General features: G+C 44.4%; 1 protein-coding gene across 1 annotated transcript; it reads right to left on the bottom strand.

The window, feature by feature from the left end:
- Positions 1-421: 421 nt before the first annotated feature.
- On the bottom strand, positions 422-15,626 carry LOC140629067 (ubiquitin-like modifier-activating enzyme 1). The gene is given in 26 exon segments (XM_072818458.1): positions 422-690; positions 831-931; positions 1,039-1,140; positions 1,628-1,819; positions 1,944-2,036; positions 2,251-2,339; positions 4,006-4,195; positions 4,304-4,378; positions 6,213-6,408; positions 6,626-6,690; positions 7,947-8,143; positions 8,255-8,420; positions 10,425-10,580; positions 10,983-11,063; positions 11,149-11,253; positions 11,382-11,558; positions 11,687-11,833; positions 11,940-12,037; positions 13,153-13,285; positions 13,395-13,485; positions 13,759-13,865; positions 14,827-14,961; positions 15,051-15,219; positions 15,323-15,381; positions 15,511-15,578; positions 15,581-15,626. Coding segments are annotated over 26 exon segments (3,174 nt in total). The 3' UTR covers positions 422-554.
- Between the last annotated feature and the right edge of the window lie 1,286 nt (positions 15,627-16,912).

Raw genomic sequence — 16,912 nt, 5'->3', positions numbered from 1 at the left:
AAAAAGAAATTTGAGGATAACACACATCGGGTAAGACTCAGTATTCAGACCCACAGCTTGCATCCAGGATGTCTACTATGTCTCAAAACCAGTATGGCACATAGTTGGAGATAGCAAAGGTAGGATTAGAATGTGAATGACATTTAACAGAGAGCGCAAAGGCAGACCTGCACTGTGGTCTACAATTGCCTTTACTTCTTCTTTAGGAAGGATGACAGGACAAAAAGGAAGCAATCCTCACATGCATGAGATTACTTGCATTTAATCTCCTCTGTCTCATAAGCCTGGATTTAGGGCCAATTCTATGTTTCCGTGATGAGGCTGAACTGTTGGGATTATTACCTGAACAAAGTATAGGAAGCACATTTCCTAGATGAAACAAATGGCATGGGCCATTGCCAAAACCAGGACATGCCACATCTGCATTGGTAAGATTTTATTAAGAATTCCCATTCCGAGAGTAAAGAGCAATAGCAAAAAAAAGTTCTCAAAAGGATATAAGGTTAGGCACTTGTTTTGCCACAACTAGAAGGGACTGTTTAGAGACTGGGAAATCAGCGGAAGGTATATTGTACATAGGGAACCTCAACATCCTCACCGCTCTCATCATTGCAGCACAGCTCAAGGATCAGTGCCCGCAGATGGTGGCCCAGCTTTCGCTTTGACATATGGCTCACAATTTCTGTCATCCTGGAAAGAGACAGAAGAGGGTCGGGGAGGTAGAAAGCAATAAAGGAGAAGGACGGTGAAGAAAACAGGGAAAGCCGTTAACTAATAAATCTTCCCACCCGACACAGGGCCTTCCTTAGCGTGTCCAGTGGCCAACTTACGGCTGATCCAACCGTTCCCTGAGTTTGGTAGCTGGCATGAAAAAGGAGTACAGCATGGATATACCTTGGGACAGCATAGTAATCTCTAATTTGTGCTCTTTCTGGAGAAGGTGGGAAGGAGGACAGACGACAGTATCACGGAAAAGGAGATTATGAATCACCTGCAACCACCACCACCCCGAGGTGGAGTGAAATAGAAAAGGCTTACCTTAAAGTAGTCAAGGAACTGTCTGAGAGTCATCTCTTCACCATTAGGCTGCAGCCCCCGTACCTCAAAGCGATCCCACAATGTCCACTCTTGGTTATAGTACTGTAGGACAAAACACAGGGGAGTGGAATATGGGCTAACCCAAATGGTCCCAGCGCAACACTCAACTTGACTTTTTAAGACCTATCAATCACAATCTCCTTTTGTCCTAACCCTCCTTCAGGCCCCTATCATTGGGTGCAAGCAAATGACATTCTTATATTGACCGATGTGGCTACACAATAAGAAGATCCTGGTATCTCCTTCAGTCACCTTCCACTTCCCTCCCTTACCATTTAATATCCTCTAACTACACTAGTTCTTCTCATGACATCTCAAATATGCCAGCCACATTCCTACTTCACTCAATTAAAAAAAACCATAAGATGAATGGAAAAATGGTGCACAAAAGGTACAGGTACCCAAACATATAAAGTGTCATGTGCCATAAGGCAGTTCTACACAGACAGACACACACACCCTATGCATGATAAACACAGTCTCACTCAGTAATGGGGCAAAACCAGGTTCCATCTAAGAAGGACCCCACCTGGTGACGGGGTGGGGCAAGTGGTTCAGATAAGCTGAAGAAGGGCAGGGCCAAGTTCATAAAACTGTTCTTGTAAGACTCAAGCTGCTGGTGTCCCTGCACCACTTTGTATAGCTCCAGACACACGAGGCCAACTATAGCTGCTGTGGTTGTGGCAATGGCAGGGATGATCTTTCCTGCAATCAGCTTGCTCTGCAGGGACAGAAGATGACCAGCATATGCAGTCTATAAAGAGGTTCAGGATCTATAAAAGAGGACAAATTTGGGAGACTCAACCTTGGGAGAGGGTGAAAGCTTAGCTCTAGACTATCATTACCTTATGCCGATCTGCAGGGGGAATGTTAGAGTTTTCTGCTCGGAGGTTGGATGCAGCCACAATGAAATCCATATGAAAGTTAGTGTTATCATCCTGTTGTTGAGTGGGGAGACAGGAAGAATACAAAAGCGGGAGTTAGATGAAAACTAAGTTTCTTGGCTACTAATAATTCAAGTGTATGTATGTTCCACCTCAACTACTTTGCAGACCAGCCAAGGAAATCCAGTAGGACTGTAATTCCCACAGAAGCCTTTGATGGCTAAACCCATTCTTCCACCCTGTTGAGGGTCCCACCCCTCCCAACCACCTTCTCAAAGTTGATAGGATACATCTTGAACCCACGGAGCTTCTCTGGGCTGGGAAGCATTGCTCTGAGCTCCTGTAAGCGGCTATCATCTATAGAAAGGGAGGGATGTGTTAGTCCTTTAAATTCTAGGCCAGGGTCTGAGGAGAAAACAGGAGACTAGACTGGGGCATAGATGTTCAGACAAAGGATTTGAATAAGAAATCTGCTGTGGGAAACAGCTGGGGAAGCCAGGAGACAACAGAGCAGAAAACACCCCAAACAAGACAGACGGACATAGACAGGAATAGGACCGTGAAGGGAAATATAAATGGGGATGGTGAGGAACAAAGATAATGACATTAAGAAAGAATATAGACAAGTAGCACCATGCAGAACAGATGAGAGATGGAAGCAGTCCAAGTGTCCTTTCGCAGATGAATGCCTGACAAAGTGGTGGTGTGTGCACACAATGGAATACTACTCAACCATCAAAAAGAATGAAATCTTGCCATTTGCAAGGACGTAGATGGACCCAGAATGTATTATCATTGGAGAGACAAAGACAACTTCTCATTTTTCCACTTACAGGAGATATCTGTAAGAGTCACAGAATATAGAATGCTGGCTGCTACATGCTTGTTGGGCAGGAGACTGGGAAGTTATGTTTACTGGGGACAGAATTTCAGATCTGAAAGGTGAGGAAGTCCTAGAGATGCCTCACAACACTGTTGCTATGTTTAATGCTACTGAACAAAACACCTAAAAATGGTTAACACTGTAAATCTTAGGTGTTTTTACTGTAATTTTTAAAAATGAAGATTACAATAAAAAGAGAATATTTTAAAAAATGACACAGAGGGAAACAGACATAGAGGAAGATAGAGAAACAGGACAGAAATACATGGGAAGAAGATACAAGAAGGAGCAGTAGGGAAAAACAGGAAAAAGAGAATGTGAATAGAACAAAAAATTTGAAGATGGAGATGAAAAAGAACAATGGAAGATAAGGAATATATACGGAGGATGAGCTAGAGGAAAATAAATGCAGGGCTGACAGCTAAAGAGACACGCAGAAAGAAATATACAGAGAAGAACAGGAGAGACAAGTTGATTTGGAAAGAGCAGGCTAGGGAGATGTATGGGGAGAGAGATACAGAGCAAAAAATGGAAAGATATATACAGAAAATACACAATATGGAGAGGGACTTACAGAGCATGAGACAAGGTAAGGGAGAGATGGAGGGATGTGGGAAATGGAAGTTGGGAGTTAGAGGGCAGTTACAGATGGTGAGAGGAGGAGGAAGACTTGAGAGGAGATGAACACACCCATGAAGGTCAATGCTAGAGTAAAAAATACATAGAGATGGAAGTTGAGAATATGGATCTCCCATCTCCCCTGGGAAGTAGATGACCCTGGCAAGACATCAAGGCAGACTACTCATCAAGACTCCCTTCCTCCCCCACATAAACAGAACAAGAAAATGGGGAAGAAAGGAGAACGAAAAAGGCAAACACACACAGAGAAAGAAGATATCAAATTAATCTTCCTGGGAGCCAGAATGGGAAACATAAAAATGGTATGGGAGAGGGGAGGAACACAGGAAAGAACTTACTTCAACCACCCATCTTCATTTTACACTGGGGGAAGCATAGGCCAAAGGACAGCGTGGGTAAAACTCAGGCTTGGGAACTCAGAGTAACTAGCACAAGTAGTGTAGAAACTCGGACAGGAGATAACTAGGATGGTGCTCTAGAACAACTGGCAAGCACCCTCACCAACAGAGGCACTGGCATTCTGAAGCTCCTGGTCAGAGACATGGATCTTGACACCAGACTTGGGGATGAATTCAGGGATGTGCACAGACTGTAGAAGCACGGCCACAGCAGCTCGGTCCTGAGACCCCATCAGCCCGTAAGTCTGGGCAAAGAGGTTGGCAGCAGCCATCACATAATCCAGATGCAGGGGCTAGAAGGCAAGATACAGACTGGTAAGCACATGACTCCCTACCCTAGAACCTCAGGCATCTTCCCAGCCACTTTCCACCCAATGCTAGGGTACTAGCAGGAGACTTACATTGTTGACGTCAAAGATGAGTGGGTGTGGACAGCGTTTGGGCCCAGACCAGAATAGGGCTCCAGAGCTTGTAAGCTACGAGGACAGAAAGGGTTTGGAGTAGCAGGGCCTGGGATGAGATAAACAGGACTTCTCATCTCAGACCTAGAAGTCCCAACTCATTATCCCTGGGCACTCACTTTCTGCATACACAGAACGATTTATCAATATCTTATGAATAACCAGGCACTGTATCAGATTAATTAACTTATATTAGTCTTTAAAAAACTCCCAGGAACTGGGACATTATTATTCACAGATGAGGATACTAAGGTGAAGAGAGAACATTCATGATTTGCCCCAAGATCAAATGAAACTGGAAGGTAGGGATCCCTGGGTGGCACAGGGGTTTGGCGCCTGCCTTTGGCCCAGGGCGCGATCCTGGAGACCCGGGATCAAGTCCCACGTCGGGCTCCCGGTGCATGGAGCCTGCTTCTCCCTCTGCCTGTGTCTCTGCCTCTCTCTCTCTCTGTGTGTGTGACTATCATAAATAAAAATTAAAAAAAAAAAAAAAGAAACTGGAAGGTGAAGCACTTAAACTTATTTTTTTGAAGATTTATTTGTTTACCTTAGAGAGGGGAGGGGGCAGAGGGGGGAAAGCAGTCTTTTCATTTAAAATTTTACTTATTTGGGAGAGACAGGGAGAGAACACAAGGACGGGTAGCAGTGGCGGTAAAGGGGCAGACTCCCAGCTGAGCAGGACTCCCAGCTGAGCAGGGGGCTCAGTCCCAGGACCCAGCAACCATGACCTGAGCCAAATGCAGACAGATGCTTAACAAACTGAGGCACACAGGTAGCCCAAACCACTTGTACTCTTTTTTTTAAATAGATTCAGAAGCAATGAAACGCCGGGACACCTGCACCCCGATGTTTCTAGCAGCAATGTCCACAATAGCCAAACTGTGGAAGGAGCCTTGGTGTCCATCGAAAGATGAATGGATAAAGAAGATGTAGTTTATGTATACAATGGAATATTACTCAGCCATTAGAAACGACAAATACCCACCATTTGCTTCAACGTGGATGGAACTGGAGGGTATTATGCTGAGTGAAGTAAGTCAATCGGAGAAGGACAAACAGTGTATGTTCTCATTCATTTGGGGAATATAAATAATAGTGAAAGGGAATAGAAGGGAAGGGAGAAGAAATGTGTGGGAAATTCCAGAAAGGGAGACAGAACATAAAGACTCCTAACTGGGAAACGAACTAGGCGTGGTGGAAGGGGAGGAGGGCGGGGGGTGGGGGTGAATGGGTGACAGGCACTGAGGGGGGCACTTGACGGGATGAGCACTGGGTGTTATTCTGTATGTTGGTAAACTGAACACCAATGAAAAATAAATTTATTATAAAAAAATGTAAAAAAATATGTTTTTTAAACACTTTCTTTTTTTAAGATTTTTTTATTTTATTTATTCTTAGAGACACACAGAGAGAGAGACAGACAGACAGAGACCAAGGCAGAGGGAGAAGCAGGCTCCCTGCAGGGGAACCCGGGTCTCCAGGATCACGCCCTGGGCTGTAGGCGGCGCTAAACCGCTGCACCACCGGGGCTGCCCCACTTGTACTCTTAACTCACAAAATTTCTCTCCTATAATGTCTACAGTCCTGACTGGGAATTATATGACTCATCCTATACTACCAGAAAGGAAAGGAAAAGAAAAACCAAGTATCTTGCATGAGAAAAAAAAACGTATGCAGGGAAAAACACATACTTCACTGCAAGAAAGCAATGACTCAATCATTTTATGAGATTTCATAAAATGGTCTTGGTGTACCTGCTACCGCTGGATTAGCTGCATCAAGAGCCCTCAGCATGATCCCTATTTCCAGAAAATGTATTCTGTAAACGAATCTACCAAGTATGTAATACCTGGTCAGGCGGAAAGTTGTGCAAAAGCTGCCGAATATTGTTGGAGTACTGAGTGTGCCAGTGGTGGTACGCCCAAGTCACACAGTCAGCCCAGGTCTCTGGCCGCTGTAACAGCAGGCTACGCTGCACAGCCTCCAGCATCTCCAGGGGTTGGGTGCCTGCCAGGCACAGTGCTCGTTCCACAAACTTGGAGTCTCTAATGGTAATTCAAGGAAAAATGGGCAGGATTACACAGAGAGCCCAGAAGTAGGCTGAGCTGCATGGAGAGCTGGTTCTGACTCTCCAATGGCATGAGGCCCAAATATTCATTAATTTATTCAGAAAGTGTGGCTGGTGCTGAACCACACTCTGGTTACAGTGGTTGGCACGTATGCAGGCGACAGGGGAGGGTACATTTGGACAGGATTACTCACGTGAGATACTGGTTGACATTTTCTGCGGGCTGCTTGAAAAGACCTTCAAACTCATCCCGAGCCCACTGCAAACAGAGCAAAGAGATTACATGGGACTAAAAGACAAAATGGGTTTCTGCAGACATTAGAAAGACCATCAGTAAGGTATGCCTGGATGGCTCAGTAGTTGAGCGTCTGCCTTTGGCTCAGGGCATGATCCCCGGGGTCCTGAAATCGAGTCCCACATCGGGCTCCCTGCATGAAGCCTGCTTCTCCCTGTGCCTCTGCCTCTGTCTCTCTGTCTCTCATGAACAAATAAATAAAATCTTAGGGTAAAAAGAAAGACCATCACTCAATGAACCAATCAGGACTAGCATGATTGCTACAAAAGAACACAGGAAAGAAGTCCCTCAAACATTCAAAGCCCTACCACCCCAATTTGAAAACCACAGACCTCGATCTGGGCACTGGTTACCTACTGGTTACCCAAGCGTGTGTGTATGTATATATGTGTATATTTGTATATGTGTGTGTGTATGTGTGTGTATGTATATAGGTGTGTAGAGATATATGCACTTGGAAAACTCATGCTTAAGACACATGTACCCTACCCTAGATGTGATATGCCTCAATAAGAAAGATGTTCACACCAAAAACAAAACATGAATGACTCATAGAGGTCTTGAGCACTGGGCAGAAAATAAGAATTACAAGATCAGTAAGTATGGCCACTGGTGGAATGATCTGGAACCTAGACATCCAGGTTCAACTGCCAGCTGTGACACATTATTGTGGCATATCTTATGTCTGCATCCTTACTCTGAAATCAGGTTCTGCTGGTTTGATCTATGTTTACTCTGTCCATTTAGACGGTATGTAGTATACCCACTGCTGTGTATGTACATCATACAAACAGAATTTATCGTGACACACCTGATAAACATATTTGGCGCAACAGTTAGGGAAACCTAAATATGGACCGAATATCAGAAGCAATTAAGTAACCAGAAGAGACAGTACTATGAAATTAATCTTTTTAACAAGAAAATAATACTCTGTTTACTTAAGATCACACTTTCATTTCTCAGATACAAATTATATAAAATACTTCACATATTATATAAATATGCATCTCCGTATGTCCAAATTTAAAATTTTTGAAGTTAAAAGAAATGAATCATTTACTAAAGCTTACCCTGCAGGGTGTAAAAGTGAGAGAAAGAGATTTGAAGAAAACGCATGTTACACTGACACTTACATCACCTGAACGACAAGTTGGGCAGCCGAGAGGCTGCCTAGGTGCCTGTCTCTCCCACTCCTCCCTCCCTCCAAAGGTGATCACCTGCAGTGTGTGTTCGATGGCATTAGGGAAGTTCTTCAATGTGCAGATGGGGATGGACTTCTCAGGAGGGTCCTGGCTGGAGCTGTAGGACTCTGTCAGGAAAGGGATAACCACCTGCACGTTGCCCTTCGTACCCAGTGTACCTGATTCCAGCAGTGGTTTACGGTAGTACACACAGCGGCGGTCCATGTACAAGCCTACGGGAAGACAACAGGAGGTGATAACATTAGCACAGGACAGGAAGACAGATACTTCCCAAAATAGACACATGTTGCTCTGCCCTGGTCCTCATCTGCCTCCAAACTCACGAGTATCCACATTGTCCAGGGCATTGGCAATACCATCAAGGTTCTGGAAGAAGCTGTCATCATAGATGTGCTCTGTGTCAGGTTCAACACGATTCGGATGGCTCAGTACCTGGATGTATGGATTTATTTGGTGCACAGCTGCAGCAGCTGTGTCAGATTTCAATTTCTGGGTAGGGATGGAGGAGGAGCTGTCATTATATGTTCACCCAATAAACCTTTACAGAGCTGTTCCGACACCCAATTTATCTAATGGTGGGCAAAATCTATACTCAGTTGATTCCTGGTTTAGCAGTACCCAATGACAAATGTCACATAGCTGAGGCTGTGACAAATGGGCCAGATGAATAGAAAAGGAACCAAAAAGCAAGCAGGAGACAACAGATCAGATATCTTTAACATTCATTGCTCTTTTTAGTTAACAGCATCCAGAGTTGGGATGCCATTACACAAATAAAACCAAGGTCCTTGTACAAATACAAACAGTATTCCTCTGACAGTGTAGGCCAGGTCACATTTCTCCTTTGCTCAAAACCCTCTACTGGCTCCCACTCTGACTTATGGTGTGAGTTGACCTATTTCACTTCTACAACCTCATCTCCTACCATGGTCACCTCTGAACAACCTCTCTGTTCTTTAAACACAATGACCTATATTTTAACAGCAGGGTTTTTTTGCTCAGGCTGTTACCCTTACTTGATGCACTCTTTCCTGAGTTACAGTCTCATTTCCCTCTATCATCCAGGTCTCAAGGAAATGCTATGTTTCTACTGAGGCCTCTTTTTTTTTTTTTTTTTTTAACCACAGGGGAACCACTTTCCCTGGCACTTCCCTCTCATCCTTTTTTTTTTTTTCATGATTGCTTTTGTACAGTACTTTGCACCTTCTAACATTACCCGTAGACTTTGCTATTGTATTTACTGTCTATTGCAACCAACTTCAGATGTACAGGTCTTAAAAAGAGCTTTTGCTATGTAAGGCTATAGCTACCCCTATTTCCTGTACGAGAAATTTAAACTGGTAGAAGTCTATTTTTTTTTCTTTTATTTACTTAACATTTTATTTATTTACTCATAAGAGTAAGACAGAGACACAGGCAGAGGGAGAAGCAGGCTCCCTGTGGGGAGCCCGAGATGGGCCTCGAACCTAGGACCCTGAGATCATGACCTGAGCTGAGCCGCTCAATCACTGAGCCATCCAGGCACCCCAAAACTGGTAAAGTTTTATATTACTGTTAGTTCACTTGGAAAACGGAATGATTCCATTATGCAGTATAAATATGAAAAAAGGTTGTCTGATACAAAAACTTTAGTCACAAAAGTCAAGTTACATAAACACTTTTGCAAATGTTTTAAGTTACATAATCTCTTAGAAGGCAGCTGGATTCTCATGTCTACTACATTCAATCTGTTAAATGTACATAGAAGAAATACTCAATATCATATAACATTTTAACCATTTTCAGGTAATTATTGATATTAAAAAAATAAAAACGACACGTGATAGTGTTTTAAAGTGTTGTTGCAAGGTGAAGTCTTGAATCTAAATTAATATCTACTGGTTTGTTTTGCATTTTGAATGATCTTTAGGTCCTGCCCTGTTTTGTACCATCCTGCTTTGGTCATTTGGCAAAATGCTATGTTACAGAGTTAGGGAAGCCTTCCTTCCTAAAATGACATGGAAATTTTTTTTACCTGACAACATAAAGAGTGAAAAGGCAAATAATGTTTTAGTAGTCTTAAAAACAATTATGACTTTGAGGACCTCCAGACTTTTCTCACTAGACAAGGGCAGGAAGCTTTCCTTTGCTATGTTATCATTCCAAGTATATAGGGCAGTGCAGGGTAGGAGGATGATAAAATGAAAGAAAAGACTCTAAGCAGACAAAAATAACATATAGAACTTCTCAGATTGATCCTTCTACATATACCTAGCTTCCACAGTCCTATGTTAGCAGTTACAAAAACTGAGGAGGCTAAACAAACAAAAGAGTACGGGAAGATATAAAAAGAACGAAATGAAAATATTCACATAACTGCTGAAAAGGTTGAATGGTAAAGAAAAAGAAAAGAGGGAAAAGCAGGAAGAAATATAGCGGCAAAAAGACCCAAGGTATTAAGATTAATGACCAAAAAGATAGGAGAGGGGTGAGAGAAGCAGCTCACCCACTTACTGTGACATCCCAGGGCCGGAACAAAAACTGTCGGTTCAGATTGGACTTCTCAATGGTGTCCATGTCTGTAACAGTGATTGCACCATCCTCCCCACAGCCTAGACCAATCATGGCAAAGTTCTTGAGCAGTTCGCAGCCAATGGCCCCTGCACCCACCTGAGAGGTTACCAAGGAGAGAGAGAGAGACAGACAGACAGGCAGGCAGGCAGACTGGTTAGCAAAGATACTTGTTTAGTCCTCAAACACCCCCTGAAGATACTGAGAGAGGGTAATAGGGTCTGGTATCACATGTCCAAATCCTGAAGCCATAAATACCCACTGTCATCTAAGGAAGAAGGTGTGGGGAGGAGTGGGAGGGATGGGAGGGGCATAAAGGCACAAAGGCACATATCAGGCTTTACTGTAGCAGGAAGAAAATGGAGAAAGAGAAGAGATGAGGATTAAAAAAACAAAACAAAACAAACAAAAAACAAAGAACCTCCCCTGTAGGCAGGAGACTCCAGGTAAGATTGGCCAGAAGCAAAGACGATGTAGTTAGTGCCCAATGGGATCACTCACCAAGAAGTACTTCTGCCGGCCCAGCTTCTCTTGCAGGGCTGAGCCAAAGACAGCTACTTGCCCGTCATAACGGTTCTGGCACTGAACCACGTAAAGAGAGGAAGATCAGAGAAGAGCTGCCTTGCAGAGACCTATGATACCTTCCCGATGTGGCCCCTTCACCTACCGGGAGACACTTGTCCTCTGTGAGGGCCTCTTTGTCCTCGGGGAGACACTCAAGGGCATCAAAGTACAGCCACTGCATAATGGGCATAAACTTCCCAGAGCAAGCCTGGAAAGACGGTAACAAATGGGAAGTCATCAGTCCTTAATGAGAATCTGTCCCACACAGACAACAGTGAAGGAATCAGGAAGGTACTTACCCTGTCATCAACTCTGCTCTATCTGACCCACACTGACCTTCAAAACTTCCTGGGCAGCCAAGCCCCCAATAAAGGCGTTTATAGGTGCCAGGTCCCCAGCAGCCACATATGACAGCTTTCGAATGAGGTCCTCATCCAGGCTATCCTGCTGCAGTGCTGGCAGGGCTTGGGCATTCACACGCTGTGCGAAGGCCATCAGTTCTGCTGCGTCCTCCTGAAAGACAAACAGAACCAGCAAAGGACAAGTTAGGCCAACTGTGGGGAGACAGACTGGGAAAACGTAGATGGAAAGCAGGTGAGGGTTTGGGCCAAGGATGCTGGCTGGCTTGCTCACTCATCTACCTCATTGTGGGGACGAGGGGACCGGCCATGCTGAGCACAGAAGTGGTGCAGGGCCTGGAAGCCAATGTGCAGCTGACCAGCACGAGAATATTTGGCAAAATCCGTTATCACAAAGTCTGGCTCTGCCAGTGAGGCTAGCAAAGATTTCTGTGGAGAGAGGGATATCAGCACCAGGGAAGTGAAAATCCTAGAACTGCGGAACCCTGCAGCCCACCCCCACTCCCCACTCCCCCCACCCCCCACACATACTCACAAAGCTTATCTTCTTAGGTACTTTGACCTGACTAACAATGCCTCCCCGGATGTACTCAGAGAAGCTAGAAGTATCACAGATACTAAAGGTATAAGGACCTAGGGGAGGAAAAGAATGAAATACCTGTTAGGTCAACCACCAATCCTTCTGTCCCACCACTGAAAATCAACAGCACCATCAAAACAAGAGTGAAAAAGCCATCCTGACCAGCTGCACACTAAAAGAAACGATTCAAAATACAACACAGAGGAAAAACAAACAAAAGACAAAATAAGTAGCTCCATATACACCCAATTCGAGTTCTGGAAAGAGATAACAGGGTGAGAGGAAGTAAGACAGAAACATTTTGGAAAAAATTATTGCCAGTAATTCTCCAAACTTGATACAACTGTAAACCAACAATGTAGTTGAATAAACCCAAACAAAAGAAACACAGCGAAAAGTGCACTGTAAAAATCACATTGTTTATAATCGGTGGCAGAGAAAATAAGCACATTACATACAAAGGAACAAGGAAAAGAATGAAAGCATGCTACTTGTGGAAAACAATGGAAGCAGCAAAAAACAGCAACATCTTTTACACGATGGAAGAGAAAAACTGTGAATCCAGAATTCTAAACTCCTCAAAAATATCTCTCAAAAACATAGGTAAAATAAAGATAACTTAAATCCCTAAAAACCTAAAAGAATTATCACCTTCAAACCCCATGACGATGACAAAATGGTAAAGGGCATCCGTTCAGGCAGATACTAGACGTATATCTGGACTTACTTTCTTATTCTTTCCAGTCTCTTTAAAACAGTAACGTTTAAACCCAAGCTGGCATACTAAGAAGTTTATGACACACATAAAATATTAATGGTGAACCAGGACCTGGGAACAATCTCTTGTAAGGCTATTTTTTTTTTCACATATAAAGCGATAAAGTATTACTTAGAGACTATACTAAATATACAGAATTCCGTACTATAAATTCTCAAGGAAACAAACACTAGTGGCATATACTGCTGCCTTTAGTTCACTTCACATCCATCAGGTGAGATCCCATGGGCTCATCTCTCCTCTAAGTTTTAGCCCACGTTCCAAAAGTCATCTCCTCCTGGCCTTTGCTATAATTCATATTACAGCTTCATGTCACACTTTGGCCTCTGGATCACCCACAGCACTCGCTTTGTTCCAGGCAATCATTTCTCATCTCCAGCCTTGACATACCCAGGACTTTGATCTCTATGGGACAGGTGCCATTGAGTTCATTCATGCCCTGGACTTCTGTGAAGGAAACAAAGTCGCCACTCTCAAACCCATGCCGGGCCTCATCCAGGCAGGTGACGACACCAGGGCTATCCTAGTTGGAAGAGAAGTAAGCCTCAGAGTACCTCAGGGTGCCAGGAGGAGACAGAGAGAATTACTGCTGCCCACCTGCCCACCAGAATGCCCGGGGCTGAGCTCCTTACCTTCGTAACCATAGATACCATAGCACTGAGAGGCTGCTCCCCATTGGAATCTGTAAGGATCATTTCCTCTCCAAAGTCACAGAACAACTGCCTGTAGGAGACAACAGGACTACAGCCTAACACCCATGCACACACATACTCTATGTGTCCTTCAAGGTGCAGTGAGTAACTGCTAGGCAAACTCAGGTCATTTTTGCTGGTAAACCAGGTGACATCACTCATGCCAAAAGGGGAAAGCTAAACATACAGAATCAAAACCCAGGCTTGGGTTGGCTGGGAGTAGCGGGAGTTCAGTTCAAGGAGCAAAAGGACCTTTCCTGGGCCTGGCAGGTGCTCAGGACAAAGCGAGAGGCAGACAACTCACCCAAATAGGCCCCGTGTGTCTGCCACGACGAGCTTGATTCCATGGCTATGACAGAACTCACCCACCTGCAGCTGGTGCTCCAAAGGAGTGTTGGTGAGGACCACCACCTATACAGAGGAAGAGGCTTATTATACTCAAGGGTTAGCAATGGGGTTCGGGAGAGTAAAGAAAATAAAGGAGAAACACAGATTGGGCTGGGTGAAGTGTCAGACAGTCCAGCACTTGTGGGGTGTCAAGATTCCAACTTTGCTGGCTCAGTCGTCTTTTATTTATAAAGTATCTATGAGTGTCACACTCAGTGAGAGTGAAGTCACTGGAGAGAAAGAGGAATCCTGGACTTGGCTCAGAAAAGTAAAGAGGTACTGAAGAGACCAACAAACTCTTTTATTTGACCAACACCTAATCCTGGCCTTCCTACGAATCAGTCTCTATTCCCAAAGTCTGAGATTATGCCCCAAATCCCTCACTTTAAACCCTCACTTGCTTCAGTTCCTAAATAAATAAAACACCTGCTCAGATCTGATCTTTGTCTGTCGTTCCCTAATCCTTTATCAGGAATTCCAGTACCCGTCTCCTCTGGGAAACTCTACAGAGGCATATCAGTACCCGCAGCACCTCTTTCCAGCCTAGTTATTTAACAAACACATATTTGGAACTCGTATCGTGCCAACTGCTATCCTAAGTGTTTGGCCTTCACAAAAACTCTGAAGTCGTTACTGCTATTACTCCTATTCTACACACAGAAAAATAAAGGCAGATAAAACAAGTTACTTGTTCACTGTTAGGCAATTAATTGTAAGAGCCAGACACCCACACGCTAAGGTATTTTGGCTTCAGAATTCAGTGCTCACAAACATTGTGCCATGGTTATCTGGCCATTTCTTCCCTCCTGAAAAGGTCTGAGATCCCCCCAGGACAGGTGCAGGATCTAATTCCTGCCTATATCCCCAAGCTTCCCTACACAAAACTTAAATACCCGGATAGCCTGCTAAGTACATTCTGAATAAACAAACCAGAAACCGAATCTGAGAAAATTAGGCAAGAGGCAGGATGCATGCAGCAAGGTACCTGGAAACCACTAAGGAAGTCCTCAACAAGGGCTCCAGTATAGGTGGTGACAGGCACATAGCTGTTGAGCTCAGCAAGGCGGGGCTGTGATACCTCAGCCCGGTTTTTACCAATGTCCTCCTCCCGCAGGTAGAACTACAAGAGGGTATAGGAAGAGAAGTAAATGCAGTGCCCAAAGGGGATGGTACCTACACAAAGCTAGTGAAGGAGTCTGGAAGAGGTACCTGGGAGGAGAGGTCAGCCCACTGGGCAGTGCCCTGGTCATGCAGTGTGACAGCTTTGACCCCACCAAGGATGATATTCTTGGCAATTTCCACTCCTAGGCCCCGGAGGCCTGACACCAGTACACTGGATGTCTGGAGATGCTTCATTGCCTCATGGCCAAGCACATACCTGCCAGATTGGTGGGGGAGTTCTGGGTCAGGACTTGACCCTCTCAACACCATCCTCTCTGTGTCCCTTCCCACTCCCCAACCCCATATGTGGCCACACTTACAGCTGCCGGGAGTAAAGGCCCTCATCTATGTCTGTTTCACTGCCTTGTTTTTGCATTCCCTAGGAATGGGAGGGTGGGGGGCGGAATCATTCCAGGAGGTTAGCAGGATTGCAGGTAAGAGACAGGTATGACTGTGTTACCAAGCACCCTGCACCCCACCTATGAGACTCTAAGAAGAAGACACTCACGTCGTTTGGTTCTGAGGGCACTTTGAACATTACAGAATAGGCAGAGGAGCAGTCAGAACTTGGTTTTGATCAGTCCCAGGCACACAGCGTTTCTTGGATACTGGCAAGTTGGACATCTGAAAGAGAAGGGCTTTGGTGAGACAGAGGTGGGTAGTGTTTCTTCTTGTTAGTGGCAATTTTGGGGGAGAGAGGGCCAAAAGTACTAGTAGCCCTTTTTAAGGAAGAGAAACATAAAGAAGACATGCTAGTCTTCTAGTGTGAGGAAGTGAAAAGATGAGGCTAAGCACAGACAATTCAGGCCTCAGGGTGAGTGAGAAGGGAGTGCCAAGAATGTGACTTCCTCTGGTTTCTCTCAGCAGTTTCTAACCTTGAGGCTACGGACAGTCAGTAGATGCAGGGGAAGGGACCTAGCGTGATGGAAATGTGACAGGGGAGGGAACAGATCGGTTAACAGTAAGGGATCCTACAAGGCTGAAAGGAAAAGGTGAGGGCTCCTGAGGATATAACTGAAAGGTTGTCAGGGCAGACTACAATGTGTGATGTGGGGTCAAGGGATACTGAGAGAAGCTAGGACATCTGTTTTTTTTTTTTTTTTTTTTTTTTTTAATAGACAGACATGGCTAGGGTGAGGCTGCAAAGATAAATGTCTGACAGAGGTGGTAAGGAACAAAATCTGATAGCATCTATTAGGTCAGATGCTTCTGGGAGTGAAGGTGGCAGTGGGGGAATCCTCGGATGAAGGACAGCTTTGCCCTAACAATCTTTGACTATGTTTGTGTCTGAGGAGCCCCTGAGGGAAGAAACCTCAGGCTTGTCTGAAAAGAATCCTGGGAGCATGAAAAAGGGAGAGTCTTCAAAAGTAGATACTAAGGGCTTGTCGCTGGAGGACAAGGTTGTACCCAAAGCACAGAAAATGCTAAGATCTTAAGGAGTTGAGGGATGTGGGCCACTGAATAGAAATGCAGGATCTAGAAAGGAAGAACTCTTTAGGAATATGTACTAAAGGCAAGCCTTAAAACAAACAAATACCTAAATAGAAATGCTCGGTCCAGAGGATGACAGAGAATAAAGTATATAATCAGATACGTATGGAAGAAACTATAATCAAGCTCAGATGGTCTGCAGAGAGTCTGGTCCCTTGTTTTTGGCTTGGATGGTGACTGGGAATGAATATAAAATGAGAAAGTAGTATGATGTCTCAGAACAAGAGGTTACAACAACCTTTTCTGGGGTCAAGCAGAAGGTCCCAGGATGGTCTGGTGCCGTGTTGGACGCTGTGAGGACAAATACTGGTGGACTAACTGGTAATTTCTATTTAAAACCGTTAATGGCATATATATTCCCTACATACGTTCACCTTGCGGTCACAAAATGCTAGGTCTGCTATAGAATGAGAATTCTG

This window comes from Canis lupus, chromosome Y (assembly GCF_048164855.1).
Source record: "Canis lupus baileyi chromosome Y, mCanLup2.hap1, whole genome shotgun sequence".
Taxonomy (NCBI): Eukaryota; Metazoa; Chordata; class Mammalia; order Carnivora; family Canidae; genus Canis; species Canis lupus.
Note: the sequence above shows the minus strand (reverse complement) of the source record. Positions and strands in the feature narration are given on the sequence as shown.